Source organism: Nicotiana tomentosiformis, chromosome 11 (genome assembly GCF_000390325.3).
Source record: "Nicotiana tomentosiformis chromosome 11, ASM39032v3, whole genome shotgun sequence".
Lineage (NCBI taxonomy): Eukaryota > Viridiplantae > Streptophyta > Magnoliopsida > Solanales > Solanaceae > Nicotiana > Nicotiana tomentosiformis.
The window spans coordinates 5,583,682-5,606,073 of NC_090822.1; the positions used below are offsets into that span (position 1 = coordinate 5,583,682).

The 22,392-nt window shown below is 39.2% G+C and overlaps 1 protein-coding gene across 2 annotated transcripts; it reads left to right on the forward strand.

Annotated features, from left to right (window-relative positions):
- The first annotated feature begins 343 nt into the window (after positions 1-343).
- LOC104116891 (uncharacterized) lies at positions 344-21,641 on the forward strand. Of its 2 annotated transcripts, none has more exons than XM_009627855.4 (9): positions 344-613; positions 16,944-17,068; positions 17,186-17,223; positions 17,875-17,985; positions 18,093-18,172; positions 18,895-18,931; positions 19,992-20,033; positions 20,970-21,109; positions 21,203-21,641. In XM_009627855.4, exons 1-8 carry the CDS (start codon positions 380-382, stop codon positions 21,038-21,040), a joined length of 738 nt encoding a protein of 245 aa, XP_009626150.1. In that variant the 5' UTR covers positions 344-379; the 3' UTR covers positions 21,041-21,109; positions 21,203-21,641. The 2 variants fall into 2 exon arrangements, with proteins under 2 accessions (XP_009626150.1, XP_009626145.1); XM_009627850.4 differs by having other exon boundaries at positions 345-613; positions 21,262-21,641.
- The last annotated feature ends 751 nt before the right edge of the window (positions 21,642-22,392 follow it).

A 22,392-nucleotide genomic window follows, 5' to 3' on the forward strand; every position in this document is an offset into this window, starting at 1 on the left:
ATAATAATAATAATATTATTATTATTGTTGTTGTTGTTGGGGAAAAACCAAAAATTGGAGTTTTTGAATTTTTAGTTTGATTTTCTCATTGCAATTCAATGCTTGATTCTAGCTTTTGAAAACTTAAAATGTCGATTTCGATTTCAAAAGTACAAATAATCTTTTAGTTATATGTGAATTTTTTAGTTATATGATTCTTTCACAAGTGATCGATAAAATATATAGTAATACAAAATATCGAAAATAATATAAATACAAAAAATCTATGAGGATTTTTTTTTTTTAAAATGCAAATAGAAAAGAAAATGGGCAAATCACTTGGCTAATAGTATAAAACAGAGAATCGGAAAGAAAAAACGGAAACAAAAAACAAGAGAAAATGAGCCGAGTGCTTTGTAAATCTACCTCCGCACTTATTCCTTCATTAGCTTCTTCTGCTTCTGCTCATTTCAGATTCAAACACTTTCGAACTTCTTCTTCTTCTTCTTCATCTTCATTTTCTCCTAGGGTTTCTCGTATGGCTACCGAAGCTTCTTCGTCTTCGTCTTCGTCATCTGCATCTCCTTCTCCTTCGTCCGCCATCGATTTTCTAACTCTTTGTCACCGCCTCAAGGTACGCACGCCGGTCTCCATTTTTTTAGTGAATTTTTTTAATGCATATGAAGTTATGATATATGTAGGATCATAGGTTGTTGTTTTCATAGAGTTGTACTCTGTGCATCAGGCGCTGTACTACGCTCTACTTGAATTATCTATTTGATATTTGCATTTGCACTATTTCAGCTATTTTAGTATGTAATCGTAGCTACATATTTTAGTATTTGCATTTGCACAGTTATTCTAAAATGTTGTTTACATAGCATTGTACTCTATGCAATACTTGTTGTACTGCGCTGAATGTAATCCATGCCTATTTGCTTTGAAATTGCGTTGCGCTAATTGAGTTAGTTTACTATGTAATGCAGAGGTGTTGTTATCTATGTAACACTAAGTGGGCGTTTGGACATACGAATTGTAAAATTCCGGAAAAAAGTGAAAAAATTAAGTGAAAATGGTATTTGAAAATTAGAGTTGTGTTTGGATATGAATATAATTTTGGGTTGTTTTTGAATTCTTGTGAGTGATCTGAGTGAAAATTTTGAAAAATAACCTTTTGGAGTTTTTCAAATTTTCGAAAAATTACAAAATTCATATTTAAATGAAAATTGAAAATTTTATTGCCAAACACTGATTTCGAAAAAAAGTGAAAAAAATTTCATGGCCAAACAGGCTCTTGTACCGCGCTGAATGAATGTGTTTTTAATGCATATGAAGGTATGGTATACGAGGATCATAGAGTGTTGTTTACATAGAGTTCTACTCTGTGCATCACGCGTTGTACTATGCTTTACTTGAGCTATCTTTTTTACTTCATATTTGCATTTGCGCTATTTAAGTTATTTTAGTATGTAATCGTAGCAGCGTTGCACTCTATGCACTTCTTGTACCGTAGTGAATATAATCCATGTCTATTTACTTTGAAATTGCGTTACGCTAATAGAGTTATTTTAGTATGTAATTGTTGCTCCCAAATGCACACGCAAGTATACGTGGTCGTACAAGTAATAAAATGATAAGTCAAGTGTCGAACCCATAGAGACTTGTGTAACTATTCATTAGTTTCACCAAGATTATTATTCAATCAAGTATTTCAGAGTTCAAAAGTGTGATTATACTAATCAATAATTCTAACAAGTAACTAAATTATCAAGCAGCAAAATAGTTGTTGTGTATTCAGTAGAGACGAATATTCCAGAGTTATGATCGATTCACCGAATCCTATTGTGTTCTAATTAACTCTCCCTATCATACAATTCACTCATGGTTGCTAATTAATCGAATAATTGATCTCGTAGTATTCTCCCGAATTCCTACTCGCCTATTCAAAATAGATTAACGCCTATATTCCTATGGAATCAATATATTAAGAACGCATTAAGATTACAATGTTTAATTAAGCACGATGACTAGGTATATTCTTATCCCAACCACAAATCCCCCACCCCCACAGAGTTAAGATCACGCTCTCTTCAATTCTTTTCTAATCTAAACGTAGCTTTCCCAAGCATAGCATAGATAGTAAATAGAACCTAACTGTTTGTCAGACAATTAAGCAATTAATCACATAATTGAAGAAACAACCATATATTGGTGAATTATAATCAAGGTTAAGTCAATTTTAAACAACAATATTCATGGCTAAATCACAACCCCAAAACTATGGGTTTTAGCCACTCACAATAATATCAAAACAAATTCATAAGTGTTGAATAATTGGAAATACTAAGAAAAGATGAAGAAAACTGATATATCCTCGCTCCCGGATGTTCCTCGTGTGTATTTTCCCTTCAAAGTAGCGTCTTCTCTCCCAAAATAGGCTTAGTCTTGCTTTTATACGCGTTGGGTAGGGTCTTGGGCCAAAATAACCTTCTCCCGGGCAAAGTAAGAGATGTTTCCCGTCACCAGCACCCAGGGCAGCGTGGGGAGCTAGCCCTGGTTAATTTCATAATCTGCAAAGTTCGCCACAGGTAGTGCCCCACGTTGCCTGTGGCGCTACAAACGGCCCATTTCCCAATTTTTCTCCTTTTTGGCTCTAATATCGCACCTTTCGCCCCATATTGCCTCCGGATGATTCCTACATATAAAAACATAACGAATTAGCATAAATCAATACATTTCACCTCCGAAATCCACAAAACACGAGTAAAATATGAGGCGATATACATATAAATATATATACTTTAAGCCAAATATCAACACCTCACACTTAAACTCTTACTCGCCCTCGAACAATGTGACTATCAACCACACCCCAACAACGTACACATCTCAACTAGAGAGGAGCACTTCAATTTTTAACCATACACTCTACCCTTGACTATGACTGATACCGGCAATCAAGCATGAACATACAAATTTCACATTCTTCCCGTTTTAAACATGCCCAAGTATGACATTTCAATTCAATCAATTCAAACAACCTATCTGTCACCACCCTACCTCAAGAGCCGACTCGTTACCACTAAGCACCCTCAACTCGCACACTCACCCAACAAAAGAAGTTTATAACATTACCAATCCTTCATGAGACCATGTGCCCTCACCAACAAACAAAAGAGTGAATATAGAATAGTCCACACATTCAAGTAAGCCTTTGAACATAATTTAAGGACATCACACAATTGAACAAAATTCGCGCACTCTCACAAAGAATTTATGTGCATCCCGTGGTCACACCATAAGCTTGCCCGTAGTGTACATCTCTACTAATCTAAGCCATCCAATTCTAGGATCAATTAGGACTTTAAGGTTGTAATGTAGGCTAAGGGACAGGTAGGATATATTTAGGACTAGTAACTAACCCTCCTAAGTACTTTAATACACTACACTCACAAATTGAGCACATATTCTTCTCAACCAATTCACTCGCCACAAACCATATACAACATAACCCTTTTCCAATTAAGCACTTCTATATTCCCACTAGCACGCATTAGTAAGATTAGGAGGTGTGTGTTTCTTTACATTATTTGAACTACTAATTTTTTCCTTTTTGCAATTTTTTTTCTTTTTTTCTTTATTTTTTTTCTACACACACTCCATACATTAAGGTTCATCGGCTAGTGACCCTTTTTTCACAACTTTAGTGCATCTTATGGGCCATTCCATAGTTCTACTCGAAAGCTACTCCCCAATCTTTCACCTTACTTCTTTTAGCGACTAAGTGCCTTAAGAGGTAAAGGTTCAACAATCTCAAATTAAGAACAAAGTAGGGGTACGACTTGCAATGTGGGTGCCAAAGAAAAGGTCTATAGGCTCAAAGGGGCTAGCAACGAAAATTTTATTTTTAAGTGACAAGCACATCTATGATCAAGCAAGAAACACCTACGTCATCTCCTAGACTAGCACAACTTAATGATTTCGCTTCGATTAACACACGGGGCAAGTTCTAGACTGTTAAATGGATATTGGGCCTAACTCAACCCCAAAAGCTAGCTCAAGAGGTGAGGATTGCCCAAGTACATATAAGGAGACCACCCATCCCCTTCATTGTCGATGTGGGACTCAACACCCCCTCTCACGCCCAGGACTGGACATCTGGAGCGTGGACAATTATAGGGGCCCAACATCGAAAAATTGGGATGGATCCTGCTCTGATACCATGTTAAATGGACATTGGGCCTAACTCAACCTCAAAAGTTAGCTCAAGAGGTGAGGATTACTCAAGTATATATAAGGAGACCACCCATCCCCTTCATTGTCGATGTGGGACTCAACATAGACTACACATGATAGCACAGAAAATCACAAATCCTCACACACACACATTGCACATGACTCAATCGAGACGGTTCTGTTCAACTCTCAAGTCAAGCAAGCACATATAATTGAGAAATTTTAAGCAATATTGCACTATGTGGCATACTAATCAAACAACTGAGAAGAGGTGTCACAGAGTAGGCTATTTATTTTACTCGGGTATCACAATTCAAGTCAAATGCACGGAAAGACAGAGTGAATGCCATAACCTAATGTGCCAGCACCAAACACGTCAATAGGTACCTCAGAGCAACTCAGTTTCTTCCTAACCTACTTTTAAAAAAAAAATAAAGTATCCGGTTCGAGCTACACCCTTGGAAAAGAACCGATACCAAAGAAAAATCAAGGGATACTACCTAACTATCCTAAAATGAAAAACTTTTTGGTGTTTTTAATCGGACTTTAATCCCTCAAGAAAATGAAAAAATTCTTTTTTATTTTTCGTTTTTGTTTTGTATTATTAGGTTAATACCCATACCCATAAAACCCGACCCATATACCCATCTATCCTAACATTATAACCCATACCCATTCCCACCACAAATTAAAATATAACTCAAATTTCCCAAAAACCCAAATACCCGTTACACTCTATCTCTCTCACGCTCTCTTTCTGCCGCGATTCCCTTCCCACCTCTCTCAAGTTTTTCAAGTTTTTCTTGCTTGCTTTCGGTCTCAATCATCAAGGTACGTTCCCTCTTCTCCATTAATTTTTTTTTGTGAGTAAGTTCCCCATTTCCCCTCCAAACGCCCCAAACCCCAAGTCCCCATTAGTGTTTCTTTGGAGTTTTTTGCTATGGTGGGTGACCCTATTGTGCAATGAAATTGGTTGTGACAACTTTGTTATTGTGTTGTATACGGAGTAGTAAACTAGAATTCCCTCAACTTCGTTGAAATTTGGGAGGGCCACCATGTTCCACCATTGCTAAACTAAGTTGCACACACTTCACGCCCACAATGTGTTTGATAAAATGTTTGAATGAGTACTTTGTGCACCGGTGAAGTCTGAGTAACCGAGTGTAGTTGTATGTGATATCGAGCTAAGTGTGGGGTGTTTGGGGATGGTTGTACATAATTCGGAGTTTGGCTTTGATGTGCACATGTCGCCCACACCATGTATCTTGTATTATGTATGTTGTAGCACTTTGTAGAATTAGCTAATGTAGTGTAGCAATTGTAGAGATTAAGTACCATAGGCCACTTGCTTGCATTAAGGCTAAATCACTTCGCCATGATCGACCATTTGAATTGTGTGGCATAGTTCGTGAGTTATAATTGTGCGGCATGGGGAAGTCTTGAGTACCCGTTGCCTTGTGGTGCAACACTTGTGCGTTTTTAAACCACGATTGTGAGTATAGTACATTGAGCCTTCGGTTTTAAGTGTGAGTATAGCACATTGAGCCTTCTAGTTTTATAAAGAAAAAGAAAAAAAAATCAGAAAAATCTCGGGCTTTTCCCGATTAAAATCACCTAACTATCCTAAAATGAAAAATCATTTTGGTGTTTTTAGTCGGACTTTAATCCCTTAAGAAAATTGTCCAAAAGATCCATCATCGGGAAAAGTCCAAGCTTTTTCTGATTTTTTTTCTTTTTCTTTATAAAACTAGACCAAGTAAAAAACTACTAACAAAAAAAAAATTATACAATTTATACAATTTGCATCACAAGAAGTAGTTCTCCCACCCGACACTTAGCATATGTATAATCTCCTATGCATGAAAAAAATGTAAAGCAAAGTAGAGTGAAAAGAAAACTCCATGCTAGTCGGATTCCTCCTCAGCATGCCCGCCATCCGCATCTTCGGCCTCATCATCATGATCAGCTCCCAGGGACACTAAAGCCATGGGCCCCATGACGTCATCACCAATCTCATCCCAAGTGTCGAAGCCTTTGTAAGTGTTCTCATCCTCCGACGGGTTAACGGGACTGCCGGGTGCAATCCCCAACATCTCTTCGGAAGAACTAGACAAATCATTGCGTAGATGCATACGCTCTTCGTCTGATACCCCCATCCTGCTCATGATCACATTTAAGGAGTTATAGAGATACCTGTTGAAGTTCTCGTCCCTCTCATTCCATGCTGTCTGGGTAAGCTTAGACGTAGTCTCCAACAAAGATGTGATGTCCATCAACCCCTTAGGAGCCTCCACAACCTCATCATACACGGGGAATTCAGGCACCTCCCGGGAAAGCATATACTGCATGAGCAAGTTGCCAAAGAAGAATCTCTTGATCTGTCGCCCAAATCGTGTGCGGGCCATCTTCCCAAGCATGATCTCACCCACATTGATGGGTTGCCCAGTTATCAGAAAAATATCACGCACCCTCGAGCTCGAGTGCATTCGTTGTTGTGTTCAACTAGCATGAGTCGGGCCTGCACGAAATTATGCCAGACCTTGGCGGTCTTGTTGAAATCGAAGTGGACCATCTCAAGATGGGCATCGCCCTTAGTTCTAGTCCACTAGGCATTCGAATCAACGCCACAAAGAGTGTGACGTATCGCCTTATAGCTTGGTCTTTTGACAAATTTGTGTAGCCTCCGCGGGTTAGAGTTCTCAACCCCCAAAAATTCAAATAAGCCCGCCTATCCATTGGCACCTCCTTTCCACGAACACATGACATGAACAAGTCCGCATTCCAATTGGCATACAGTTCTCGCACCATGCTCAAATTTGCATGGCCGGGGCACTCGAGGAACTTATCCATCCTCATTTCTTGCAACCGGGCAAGCACGTCCGGGAAGTTCTTTTCCAAAGCTTTCATATTAATGCCCATCTCGGAGACGTACGACACAAAGGTATTATGCCATTGGATGGCATCATCACGAACTAGATCCAAACGAGGCCTTGGTCTCAATGGAGCCGTCGTCGATCCGTCGGCAACTTGTTTCCCTTTCGCTTGCCTAGATGATCCTTCCCCCTGCTTGCGCTTTTGGGAGTGGGAGCAGTGGTTGAGGACTTCCCTACTCCCTTGCCCTTGTTTGCACTATCACGAGCCATATCAACCTATAACACACATAATCATGAGTGTGAGAAGGAATCAAGAAATCCGTCTTAGGTTATCGTGAGGGGCAAAGATGACCCCATGCCTAAAACCGAAGGCTCAATGTACTATACTCACAATCGTGGTTTAAAATCGCAAAGTGTTGCACTACAAGGCAATGGGTACTCAAGACTTTCCATGCCGCACAATTATAACTCACGAACTATGCCACACAATTCAAGTGGTCGATCATGGCGAAGTGATTTAGCCTTAATGCAAGCAAGTGACCTATGGTATTTAATCTCTACAATTGCTACACTACATTAGCTAATTCTACAAAGTGCTACAACATACATAATACAAGATACATGGTGTGGGTGACATGTGCACATTAAAGCCAAGCTCCGAATTATGTACAACAACCATCCCCAAACACCCCACACTTAGCTCGATATCACATACAACTACACTCGGTTACTCAGACTTCACCGGTGCACAAAGTACTCATTCAAACATTTTGTCAAACACATTGTGGGCATGAAGTGTGTGCAACTTAGTTTAGCAATGGTGGCCATCCCAAATTTCAACGAAGTGGAAGGAATTCTAGTTTACTACTCCGTATACAACACAACAACAAAGTTGTCACAACCAATTTCATTGCACAATAGGGTCACCCACCATAAAAAGAAACACTAATGGGGTTTGGGGCGTTTGGAGGGGGAATGGGGAACTTACTCACAAAATAAAATTTATGGAGAAGAGTGAACCTACCTTGATGATTGAGGACGAAAGCAAGCAAGAAAAACTTGAGAGAGGGGGGAAGGGAATCGCGGCAGAAAGAGAGCGTGAGAGATAGAGTGTAACGGGTATTTGGGAAATTTGAGTTATGCTTTAATTTGTGGTGGGTATGGGTTATAATGTTAGGATAGATGGGTCGAGTTTTATGGGTATGTGTATTAACCTAATAAAACGAAAAAAAATTAATACTTACCTCCCAACGCCCCAAGCTAGGCCTGGCGTTGGGGGCTTCGAGTATTCTGTAGGCGCTGTTTTGGCAATTTATCAGTTTTTTTTTAATAGATCCCCCAAGCACTTTATATATCCAATTTACATGCCCACACCATTCTACCTATAATTTCTATGTCTACAAAGAAAATACAAGCTCTAGTCTAATCTAACTAAAAATTTAAAAAGCTAAACTATGAAAGCAATAAAAATTGAGTTGCCTTCCAACAAGCGCATGATTTAACATCGCAGCACGATGCAAGGCCTCGCTTACTCATCAACGAGTACTACTTTGGTCTTCTCACGATCAATGATTCCTCCCCAATAGAGCTCGACTCTGTGTCCATTCACAAAAAAAAAAATTTCACCATTTAAAGCGCGCAGCTCAGTTGCATCATAAGGAGTGACTCTCACCACCTCAAATGGACCTGACCACCTCGATTTTAACTTCACAGGAAACAACTTGAGTCTAGAATTGAACAATTGTACCTGTTGGCCCGGTTCGAAGTGGCGTAGCTTGATACGCTTGTCATGACATCTTTTCGTTTTCTCTTTGTAAAGCTTAGCATTTTCATAAGCGTGCAGCCTGAACTCATTCAACTGCATGAGTTTCTTCTCCCCCGCGGCTTCAAAGTCCATATTCAACTTTTTAATGGCCCAGTACGCCTTGTGTTCAAGTTCAACATGCAAGTGACATGCCTTCCCATAAACAAGCTTATACGGCGACGCCGCAATTGGTATTTTGTATGCAGTTCTATATGCCCACAAGGCATCATCTAACTTTGCAGCCCAATCCTTCCTATTCACACTCATTGTCTTCTCTAATATTTGTTTTATTTCTCTGTTGGACACCTCAACTTGTCCACTTGTTTGCGGATGATATGCCGTGGCAATTCTATGGCGGACTCCATATTTAGCTAAAAGGTTATTCAACAACCGATTGCAAAAATATATCCTTTCATCACTAATCAAAGCGCGTGGAGTCCCAAACCTCGAGAATATGTTCTTCACAAAAGCAGCTACCACCTTGGCATCATTGATTGGCAATGTGATCGCCTCTACCCATTTCGACACGTAGTCAACTGCTAGCAAGATATATTTGTTTCCTCTGGACAATGGGAACGATCCTATAAATTCTATCCCACACATAAAAAATCTCTACCTCCTAGTTGTTATTCAACGTCATCTCATGCCTCTTTGTGATTGTCCCTGTTCTTTGACACTGGTCACACTTCTTAACAAATGCATGGGCATCCTTAAACAATGTTGGCCAAAAGAACCCAAATTGTAGCACCTTTGCAGCTGTCCTATCGCCTCCATGATGGCCCCCATAAGGCGAGGCGTGGCAATCATACTACACTAATTCCACCTCCTTTTCTGGAATGCACCTCTTCATCAATTGATCAGCACACTGTTTGTACATGAATGGCTTATCTCAGTAGTAGAAGTTTACTTCATGTAGAAACCTCTTTCTAGCTTCAGATCCAATTTCAGGGGGAAGTACCCCACTCTCCCCCCACTCACAAGATAATTCACATAGTCCTCGTACCATGGGGATGGTCTTGGGTGATAGCAAAAAGTTGCTTATCAGGGAATGCCTCCTTAATTTGTCCACCTTCCTCCGTATGCTTATGATTTTCCAACCTTGATAGATGGTCAGCTACTTGGTTTTTTGTGCTCTTTCGATTTCGTATTTCTATGTCAAATTCCTGCAACAACAAAACACAGCGCATCAATCTAGCCTTGGATTCTTTTTTGTAAATAGATACTTGATTGCTGCATGATCGGTATGGACTATGACTTTTGTTCCCACCAAGTATGCCCAAAATTTCTCAAAGGCCCACAACGGCCAACAACTCATTTTCCGCAGTGATGTAATTCAGCTGTGCATCATCAAGAGTCTTACTCGCATAGTAGATGGATTGTCCTTCCTTTGGCCTAGCACTGCCCCAATAGCATGGTCACTTGCATCGCACATAAGTTCAAATGGTAAGGATCAATCCGGTGCTGCAATGATGGGGGCAACCACCAACTTCCTTTTTAGCTCTTCGAATGCCTTCAGGCAGGTTTCATCAAAATTGAAGGTTACATCCTTTTCAAGCAACCTGCACAAAAGAGTAGCAATTTTTGAAAAATCTTTAATAAAGCGTCTATAGAATCCCGCATGTCCCAAGAACTCCAGACACCCTTCACAGAAATGTGTGGAGGTAATTTTTCAACCGCCTCTACCTTCGCCTTATCAACTTCAATGCCACTCCTTGACACTCTGTGGCCCAACACGATGCCTTCTTGTACCATAAAATGACATTCTTCCCAATTTAACACCAAATTTGTTTCTTCACATCGGGCCAGCACCTTGCTCAAATTCTTCAAACAATTATCATAAGAAGACCCAAATGCTGAAAAATCATTCATGAAGACTTCCACAGATTTTTCCACCATATTAGTGAAAATAGCCAGCATGCACCTCTGGAAAGTGGCCGGTGCATTACAAAAACCAAACGGCATTCGCTTGAAAGCGAAAGTACCATAAGGACAAGTAAAAGTGGTCTTCTCCTGATCCTCTGGGCATATGGCAATCTGGTTGTACCCCGAATAACCGTCAAGGAAGTAATAATATTCATGCCCCGCCCATCTGTCCAACATTTGGTCAATGAATGGAAGTGGGAAGTGGTCCTTGCGGGTTGCTTTGTTGAGCCTTCTGTAGTCAATACAAACTCTCCACCCCGTCACGGTGCGATTCATTTTTCTCATTCTCTACCACAGTTATCCCCCTTTTTGGGCACACATTGCATTTGGCTTACCCAGTTGCTGCAAGAGTTAAGAAAGATGATACATTCATCGAGCCACTTAATTACTTCCTTGCTCACGACCTCTTTCATAATGGGATTTAATCTCCTTTGTTGCTCAACATTGGGGTGGTGTCCATCTTCCAGAAAGATTTTATGCATGCAAAATGATGGACTGATTCCTTTGATGTCAGTAATTGTCCACCCAATAGCCTTTTTATGCTCACGAAGTACTCTGAGCAATTTTTCTTCTTGCACATCGGTCAAGCTGGATGAGATAATCACTGGCAATGTCTCATAGTTCCCCAAATAAGCATAGCACAGATGCGCTGGAAAGGGCTTAAGCTCTAGCTTTGGAGCTTCTTCAATAGATGGCTTAGGAGGGGTCAGAGTAATAGGTTTGTCCAACTCCTCAAATCTCCAAAACCCATGGACATAACTGCAAGACATGTTTAGTACTTGCTCAATTTCTTCTATCATCTCATATTCAGTGTCTTCTTCATCCCCAATCAAGGCTCGTTCAAGAGGATCTTTGGGGCTCATATAAGGCACCAATGACGTCACATCACTTTCCACCATAGAAATCATGGATAGCTCTTCACAGTGGGCTGGCAATCTGAGTGCTTTATACACATTGAATACCTCCACTTGGTCACTCACTCTCATCGTCTTCTTTCCTTCGCATACATCAATAATAGCTCGCCCGTGGCTAGGAACGGACGCCCCAAAATAAATGGGACTTGCTGATCAGGCCTATAGTCCAAGATAATAAAATCCGCAGGGAATATGAAAGAACTAACACATCTTCAATCACTCCTTCAGGATGAACAAGGGAGCGATCAACCAACAACAACAACATACCCAGTATTGTCAACCTCTCACACCTCCTCACCGGGGCGTTTGTGCTCATCCTCCTCCTTACATGACTAAACCACTTAAGCAGCGCTTCCCGTATCTTGTCCTCAACAGGGGCCACATCCACCTTGTCGCGAATAACCTCATTCCTAATCTTATCTAACCTAGTGTGCCCGCACATCCATTTCAACATCCTCATCTCTGCTACCTTCATCTTCTGGACATGAGCGATTTTGACTGGCTAACACTCCGCCCCATACAACATAGTCGCTCTGACCACCACTCTATAGAACTTACATTTAAGTTTCGGTGGCACCTTCTTGTCACACAAAACACTGGAAACGAGTCTCTATTTCATCCATTCCGCCACAATACGATGTGTGACATCTTCATCAATCTCCCTATCCCCCTGAATAATAGACCTTAAGGTACTTAAAACTTAATCTCTTAGGGATGACCTACGAAGCTAGCCTCACCTTCCTGAGTCTCACCACTGAATTTACACTCCAAGTATTCTATCTTGGTCCTGCTCAACTTGAAACCTTTAGACTGGGTCTGCCTCCATACCTCTAACTGCGCGTTCACACCGCCTCGTGTTTCGTCAATCAATACAATATCATCTGCAAATAGCATGCACCACGACACCTTCCCTTGGATGTGGCGCGTCAGTACATCCATTGCCGGGGTAAACAAAAAAGGGCTGAGTGTCGACCCCTGATGCAACCCCATCATGACCGGAAAATGGTCCGAGTCCCCACCCACCGTCCTCACTCGGGTCTTTTCTCCATCGTACATGTCCGTAATCACCTTAACATAGGCAACAAGTACTCCTCTAGCCTCCAAACATTTCCACAAAACCTCCATCAGGACTTTATCGTACGCCTTTTCTAAGTTGATGAACACCATATGCAAGTCCTTCTTCCTCTCCCTATACTGCTCCATCAATTTCCTAACAAGGTGGATGGCTTTGGAAGTCAAACGCCCCGGCATAAACCCGAACTGGTTCTCGGAAATAGAAGGGAGCGATCAACCAACTGTAAAATTAACGTGGTTGGGCGCGGCTCACCCAACCCTAATTGTCTGAACACCGATAGCGGTATCAAATTGATGCTTGCCCCAAGATCACACAAAGTTCACCCGACTGCGTGCTTACCAATCGAGATTTGGATAGTGAAACTACCCGGATCCTTCAGTTTCTGAGGTAGTTTGCTTTGAATTCTTGAGCTACATTCTTCAGTGAGAGTGCCACGGTCTCGAACTCTGTCAACCTCCTTTTATTTGCCACTATGTCCTTGATGTATTTGGCATATTTGGGCACTTCTTGCAAAATGTCTACCAGCGGAATATTGATCTGCACCTGCTTCAAAATATCAAGAACCCTTTTATAGGCTGCATTATCCTTCACTTTCTACAATCTCTAAGGGAATGGAGATGGTGGCCTCGCAACTGATAGTGGGGGTTGCTTAGCCACCGCCTATTCAGTTGGCTTCTTTGACTCATTTGCTTTTTCTAATTCTGCTTCTATGGTTGATGGTTTCTCAGGAAAGGTCACTTGCTTCCTCTTTTTCGACGGGATTTTTTCTAATTGTCTCCCATTCCTCAATGACACAATATTAATAGATGCCTTAGGATTAGCCTCAGTGTCGCTTGGAAGAGCCCAGTTGGTCGATTATTTTGAGCACTTGCAAGTTGCCCCACTTGTCTCTCCAAATTTTGAATCGCTGTTGCCTGAGCCTGCTGATCAACCATTAATTTCTTTAGCATCTCCTCAAGGTGACTCGTCGGGTTTGTAGGTTGTTCAGCCTGAGGTGGTCTATATTGCTGTTGAGGAGCTTGTGACCTGTATTGATTCTGAGCACCTTGGGTTCCACCCTAAGAAAATTTTGGGTGGTTCCTCCGGTTAGGATTGTAAGTGTTCCCATACTGATTTGTATGGCCCTTATTTGCATTACCCACAAAACAGACAGACTCTGGATTAATTGGGCATAAGTGGCTCGTGTGACCCTCTCCACATACTTCACAAAATATTTGAACCTGTTGCATTGCCTGGGCTTGTTGCTTGTTAATAACCAAGGTCATCTGATTGACTTGGTTGGCCAATGTGACAATATGCGTTGATAATGCAGAGACGACATCTAACTCGAGAACCCCTGCAGATTTTTGTACTGTGTGTCTGCCCATCTCTCCTTGCCAATCAGGATTGCTTTTGGAGAATTTGTTCAATAATGCATATATCTCATCGAAGCTTTTCTCCCGCACTTGACCTCCCGCAGCAGCATCCACCACAATCTTTGTCTCGGGATGTAGCCCTTCTATGAAAGTGTGAGCTAACACTTCATTTGCCTGATTGTGATGAGGACAGTCTCTGAGCAGCCCCTTGAACCTTTTCCAAGCTGAGTATAAAGACTCCCCCGATTTCTGTTTGAAGGCGACTATTTGCAGTTTTACCTGAAGGAAAGAACCTTGCCAAAAGTTTCCTCGCCAGATCATTCCATGATGTTATAGAATTGGCTGGTTCCGCCTTCAACCATCGCTTTGCTTCGCCCAACAGAGAGAATAGGAACAGTGTGAGCCTCACATAGTCTGGAGTGACTGTTAGTGATATAAGTATCACTAATCTCCAAGAAGTTCAGGATGTGTTGTTGTGGATCCTCGTGTGAAAGACCCATAAACTGCCCATTCGCATGTAGCAGCTGGATCATGCTCTGTTTCAGCTCAAAGTGCCCAGTGATTTTGGGCTTCACGATGCTGGAGGTGATATTAGCAATGTTGGGCATCGCCACCTCCTGAACAACCATATGTTGCTCCTTTGCCATGTCCACAGGAAATTGAACAAGTGCCTGAAGATTATTTGTGTCCCTTGCTTCCCTCAACCTCCTGTGAAATGTTCTCTCAGGTTCAGGGTTAAAGCGTTGAAGTCAACCTCCTGGCTTCCTGAGAGCAGAGCAACCAATAAGAAATGTTAGACTTGACGAAATAAACAACTAAAGTAAAAACTAGAAAGTAGTCAATATTCAAGTCCCCGACAACGGCGCCAAAAACTTGTTGCTCCCAAACGCACATGCAAGTATACGTGGTCGTACAAGTACTAAAATGATAAGTCGAGTGTCGAACCCATAGAGACTTGTGTAACTACCCACTAGTTTCACCAAGATTATTATTCAATCAAGTATTTCAGAGTTCAAAAGTGTGGTTATACTAAGCAATAATTCTAACAAGTAACTAAATTATCAAGCAGCAAAAATAGTTGTGTATTCAGTAGAGATGAATATTCTAGAGTTGTGATCGATTCACCAATCCTATTTTGTTCTAATTAACTCTCCCTATCATACAATTCACTCATGGTTGCTAATTAATCGAACAATTGCTCTCATAGTATTCTACCGAATTCCTACTCGCCTATTCAAAATAGATTAACGCCTATATTCCTATGGAATCAATATATTAAGAACGCATTAAGATTACGATGTTTAATTAAGCACGGTGATTATGTATATTCATATCCTAACCACAAATTCTCCCCCCTCAAAGTTAAGATCATGCTCTCTTCAATTCTTCTCTAATCTAAACGTAGCTTTCCCAAGCATAACATAGATAGTAAATAGAACCTAACTGATGGCCAGAAAATTAAGCAATTAATCACAGAATTGAAGAAACAACCATTTATTGGTGAATTGTAATCAAGGTTAAGTCAACTTTAAACAACAATATTCATGGCTAAATCACAACCCCAGAACTATGGGTTTTAGCCACTCATGATAATATCAAAACAAGTTCTCAAGTGTTGAATAATTGAAAATACTAAGAAAAGATGAAAAAAACTGAAATATCCTCGTTCCCGGATGTTCCTCGTGTGTATTTTTCCTTCAAAGTGGCGTCTCCTCTCCCAAAATAGGCTTATTCTTGCTTTTATATGCGTTGGGTAGGTCTTGGGCCGAAATAATCTTGTCCCGGGCAAAGTAGGAGATTTTTCCTGTCACCAACTCCCAGGGTAGCGTGGCGCGCTAACCCTAGCGTGGGTTAATTTCATAATTTGCAAACTGTGTCGCAGGTAGCGCCCCACGCTGCCTGTGGCGCTACAAACGGCCTCTTTCCCAATTTTTCTCCTTTTTGGCTCTAATCTCGCACCTTTCGTCCTATATTGCATCCGAATGATTCCTACATATAAATATACCACGAATTAGCATAAATCAATACATTTCAGATCCAAAATCCACGAAACACGAGTAAAATATGAGGCGATATACATATAAATATATATATATACTTTAAGCCAAATATCAGTAATGCAAAGGTGTTGAACTCTATGTGACACTTATTGTTCCGCGCTGAATGAATGTGTTTAGGTTCCATGAACTGACGGTGTAAAATATAATACTTTAAAGGTAATTGCACGTAACTCTATTTAATAATAACATTGTGAAGGTGTAAACTATATTTACACGATCATGTCACTTTAAATGTAATTGCATGTAATTCTATTTAATAACATTGATTAGTAACCTTGAATAAATGGTAAGTACTGTTTTAAATTGTACTGATGGTATAAACAAAATTGTTACACTATCGGTGTATATAACTCAAATGCTAAATGTAATCCTTGTCATGTCTATTAGGGTTTGAAAGATTATACCAGTAACTAATCCATTTTATGCTGTCTAGTTTATGCTTTGTTTATATTTTTAGAATTATGCTAATGTGTAAAGTATGCTTTTGCTTACAAGCCAATGTCATTTGTGGTGAAGCTCTTTAATTATTGAACTGCTTAGTATTTTTTAAGGTAGTGTATGTATATCTCTTAAAATATATGACAGCGTTGTGCTAATAGCCTATAGTAGCTCTTTTATATTCACAACTTCATGTAACCATTCTTTTCACGCTGTTATCTTATCCCTTTCCATGTGATCTTTTGTGTATTCTGAGCTAAACTTTCGTGTTTGGAATCGTGATCAGACGACAAAGAGGGAAGGTTGGGTACGTAGAGGGGTTAATGCTCCAGAGTCTATAGCTGATCACATGTACCGTATGGGAGTGATGGCTCTTATTGCTGCTGACCTTCCTGGTGTTGATCGTGACAAGTAAGCGGTTTTAATAATAATCATTTGTTTTATCAGTACAACATTCCTGTATTTGTGTTTCCACCAAATGTGTGGATTGTTTTAGAGGATGATGCATGCTTTTTCTTCCAAATTTAGGTGTGTAAAGATGGCAATTGTGCATGACATTGCAGAAGGTGAGGCTCTCGTTTATGATTGTTCATTTCTATTTTCTTTGCTTTTATGGCTATGACATGAAATAGGCTGATAGCATCTTGTAGCATCTTTCCATGAAAAATTGTTTTTTCTTTTTGGGATTCTTCTCTTATTTAATTGTGACATGTGTCATTAATTATTTCGTGCTATTACGAGCTTTCTGATACAAGATTTAATTAAGAATCGAAGGTAGGGTATAAGAAATGGAGGATTACTTATAAACGCATAAGCTTGTCAACTCTTATACTCTGGAACTGGAAGAATATTTCAAGTTTGCCCTTTGATATTACTTCCTTGGATAATGACATTGACTATTGATCTACAAGTTTTATTAAATGGGAAGAAAGAAACCATTAGAACATGAACATCGAATTTTGTCTGTATTTGCATCATCAATCGTTTTCACTTAAATATTTTTCTCGTGTAACCCTGTGAAAATGAGGTTAAACTTTCAGAAGACATTGTTCACTTTCATCCAATGATCTTCCTACTAACAATGTCTTGTATAGACTTGGCAACACAATCGTCTATCTCTTGGGTCTTCTAATCCTATGGGCCTTTGATTTGGAAAATTTGGTAGCTTCTTATTTAACATTCTTCGTCAAATATTTTCTTGTGTTTCTACTGAACAGCAATTGTTGGAGATATTACTCCTGCTGATGGAATTTCAAAAGATGAAAAGAGCAGACGAGAGCGAGCAGCACTAGAAGACATGTGTAAACTTTTAGGTGGAGGACCCCGAGGTATTGCTTCTCTTCCTCATTGAGTTTTTTGCCAACTAGCCCGTGCATCTAAATATTGAGCTTTCATCTATTCTCTTGTTTATTATGTACTGTTGGTCCAATTGCAGCCAAGGAGATCAGTGACTTGTGGATGGAATATGAAGAAAATTCTTCTTTAGAAGCCAAAGTTGTAAAGGATTTTGATAAGGTATTGTATGTTACCAAAGTTTGAATATGTCCCATCTATATGGGTGTTTATGCTGACGTGTTTCACTTTATTTTACATGGGGATAAACATATAAGTTTACTCATCATTGTATCTTGTCTTCCTCTCTTAACGCCTTGTTCGTCACTGCATCTTGTTTTCCAATATGCACAGAAAATGTTCAGGGCAAACTCAATTAGCACCCAAACGTGATTTGGTAAACATATAAGTTAACTCATTGTTGTATCTTGTCTTTCTTTTTTAACGCCATGCCTGTCACTACATCTTGTTTGCCAATATGCATAAAAGATGTTCAGGACAAACTCAATTAGCATTCGGGCTTTTTTTTTTTGACTGATACTCTGATAGTCTGTTAGCATTCAGACTTGATTGTTTAGTAAGAGTCTTGTTCATGATAACAGAGTTGCTATGCACGGTTGACTGTTTATTGTTTAAACACCTAGTAGAACTCTTCACATTTTTCCTTTCTCAAGTAGCACACTTCTTCTCTATAAAAAACTTTATAGTGCCAGACTTTTCTCTAGTATTTCAGCCTCCAAGAAGCTTAAAGCTAGTTTTGGAATACCCATCCTCTTACCTTATTTAAAAAAGAAAAAGAGGATATTCATTCTGTTTCCATGAGGTGATGCTATCTATGGAGAGTGATCACTTTTGTCAGCTTAATGCACTGCTCTCTGTTAGACTGATATGTCGTTTTCTTTCAGGTGGAGATGATACTTCAGGCATTGGAATATGAAAATGGTAACTTCCTGTTTCTCTCTTTTCCTCCTTGGATTTCGGATGTATACGTGATATATAGTACTCCTGTCTATTTTATATGAAACTCTTCTTTTTGGTCTCTCCGAAAGAGAATGATACCTTTCTATATTTTGTAGCTCCTTAACTTTAAACTTAAAATTTTCCATTTTACCCTTAGTAGCATGCTCGTATAGCCATAGAAATGTCATGGAATATATAAGACGGCAAATTTTAGGGTACTTTTGGTATGTGCTAGAAGTCTTCCTTTCTTTCTTAACCTCTGTGTTCAGCCAAACACCACTATATAAAATTAAATGGAGGGAGTAATATATATGTCTACATCCCCCCCCAACCACCAACACAAAAAAAAAAAAAAAAAAAAAGTCCCATATTATACAGGTTTTGAGGAAAAATTGACCAATATCGACAGTCACATTTCTCAAAATTCTCCTAGTTTGTGTATTTTTTGTATTTCCTGAACTTAGTTTTCATACTGCATCCTTCTGCATGAGAAATATACACATCACAGTGATATCCTTGGCATTTAGTGATTGTGCTATTAAATTGTAAGAGCTCTCTTGAGAATTAAATCAAAACACACAGATCCTAACATTCGGATAATTTCAATTTATTTTCTAGTTTATATGTACCTAGGGGTGGCTCTAATGTTATAGATAATAAGGCATGTGCCTTAGGCCCCCAAATTTGAGGGGCCTATTTTCTAGAAATAACCGGTTTATAGGTATTTCTTTTAAAAATACAAAAGTAGATTTTTTCCATATAAAAGGTAAGAAATGTTTTAGGTATGTGAAAATTTAGGCCTCACAGTAAGCTTTAGCTTTAGGCCACATATGTGCTCAAGCTGCCTTTATATGTACCTGATGCAATTTATACTCTTTAAGATGTGCATTACTAATCTTTCAAAAAAATACAAGGTGTTCACATTTGTAATAAATACAGACTGATGTGTGGCTGCGTAAGCTGTTTGTCTCTTGACATCTGGACTAATCCCTCTGCCATGAGAAGTTGCCTTCAAACTAATGCTACTTTTTCTGTCATGCAGAGCAAGGAAAGGATTTGGAGGAATTTTTCCAGTCAACTGCAGGTGCCATGTTTAACATTTTTATTATTTAACTGCAGTTCCAGTCTGAGTTTTAAATTCTAGTCATTCTATTTTTTGTGCTGCCGTGTGTGTACTTTAGACCTAGACCCTTTCCCATCATAACCTACTATTGTCTTTCCATTCTAACCTGATCATGCATCCTGTCTTAGATTTGCCAAATCAGTGGTTAACTATTGAGCTTGGAATTCAGAATACCATTCAATTGTCTGAACTCTGGACATTTACATCTGAATTTGTTAGATGATTAGTGAATGACATAATATTGCCATTTTATTGGAACATTCAAGTTGTTCGAAGTTGGTATTGAAGTTTTATGGATAGTCCCCCCTCCTTCCCCTCCTGAATATGAGTATCTTGTAACTAGATTTGAATTCTGTTCCTTGGAGAATTTAAGTTCGTAGAGTTTGCATATGCAGTAGAGTTGTCTGCACCGGTGGATTTAGGTTCTCTTGGAAAGGATTGTCTGATAACCAAAAGATTGAGGAGACCTATGTAGCATAGATTTGCAAAATAAAATTTCTCAAAAAGAGGCATGAAAGATATACTCATTATATTCTCTTGTTTTCAGTCAGATTGTGTATATATATATATATGGTATGTGTTTGTGTGTACTTGGTCCCTCTGATGAATTGAGTCACTTGTGCTATGCTAGGGTTTAATCAGGTTACCTTTTTACTGTAACCACATTTAACTTGAGTAGTTACAAGAGAAAAATTTAAATCCAGAAAATTGGTAGTCGAAAGTCATCGTAATGATGATGTTACTAGTTTAATAAAGTGGAGAATTTCCTTGCTTTGAGACTTGAAGCTGTTATATTCTTCTTCTTATTCTTCTTTTGTATCGATCGATTTTGATAATAGCCCGTGCTTACCTTTGGTAAAAAGATGCAATCTTTGACAACGCATAACATGTCTGCAGGAAAGTTCCAAACGGACGTGGGCAAAGCTTGGGCTGCAGAGGTAGCATCAAGAAGAAAGAAATCCAACTGAAATGATGTGGTAGTCAACTGGATTACAATTTGCACCAGCTCTATTGCTGATGACCCAAATTCTAACTAGGTAGGTGGAATGATCAGTGCTTATTTCTTGTCTTGTCATGTTGAAAATTAAAACATATATTTGACGTATCAGTCCAAATGGTTCCAACTACAGGATCACTGAATCACTATGCAGAAACTGACATTGAAATGGTTCTCTACAATTTGCAACAGGAACACTGAGCCCCATGGTGTATAGGGCTGGACATCATCTTACATGCTATAAGAAGAGTTTGCATACTTGTTCTTTTGCTTAAAAAGGTTCCGCGATAGGGAAATCCTAAACTTGATGATATTTGTTCAATTTTGTTATTTTGAATTCCTCTATTTCGATTTCCAGTAAATATGCTAGATGCTAAAACTGAAACTTGGAAGATGATTTGATCGTAGGTGGACAAGAATTTCATCCTAGAAGTAATAACTTTAACCGGATATGCGATGAAAATATAATAATGCTAGAAAGCTTCAAAGTTTTCTGCTATATTGTGACAAAAATGTATTAAAACAGTATATTGTAATCCAAGCAGTTATGATGCATGTTTGAACGTGATGTATTACATTCTAGCACTCGACACTGAAAGGTGAGTCAAATACTTTGAGAATCTAGGTCCAATGTACTGTAAATTATTTTAAATTTACAAACTTGTTTCCCATAGGTCAAATGTGACTAATATCCTTTCTCAAAAAATTGGACTGTAATATCAGTATATTGGTAAATTATTTCTTATTTAATTAAAAGTCAACAGAGAAAGGTGCGCCAAGAAAACTACAGAATTATATGATGTCCACAAACGGATGGGGTCCAATGCAATCGTACCGTGATTATATGATTATAGTTGAATAAGCCTAACCAGGGCCGGCCTAATGGCCAAGAAGTAAAGCGGTTGCTTAGGTCCCTTATTTGTAGGAGTCCCAAAATTTTCTAACAGTTAATGTGTTTGTCCATTTTTTTTAACAATATTAAGTATTTGAAAAGAAAAAAAAATACAAGTTTCAAGAAAAGGGAGCCGTTGGAGAACAATTGAAAAAGGAATATATTTTTGGGATTCATTTCTTATTTACGTGTGAACATTTCACAATCTTGCCTCATTTATGTGGGGAATTTGCAGTCGTACCCTGTATTTGTGCCATATTTTAACTTGTACCATATTTTTTAAAATTCTTGATTTGGTAGCCATCTCACAAAAAATCGTAATAATATGACAATTACATCCCTGACAAAAGATAGAAAACGATGTCCTCATCTCCTCTCAGCAACTTTATAAAAAAATCAGAAACTTGTCCAGATTCATCTTCAGAATCACA

Excerpts from the sequence above, each read along its gene's own strand:
- LOC104116891 (XM_009627855.4), top strand. The coding sequence starts at position 380 with ATGAGCCGAGTGCTTTGTAAATCTACCTCCGCACTTATTCCTTCATTA. Across the intron at positions 17,069-17,185 it reads CCTGGTGTTGATCGTGACAA|GTGTGTAAAGATGGCAATTG; the intron begins GTAAGCGGTTTT and ends TTCCAAATTTAG. Across the intron at positions 20,034-20,969 it reads ATTTTTCCAGTCAACTGCAG|GAAAGTTCCAAACGGACGTG; the intron begins GTGCCATGTTTA and ends ACATGTCTGCAG.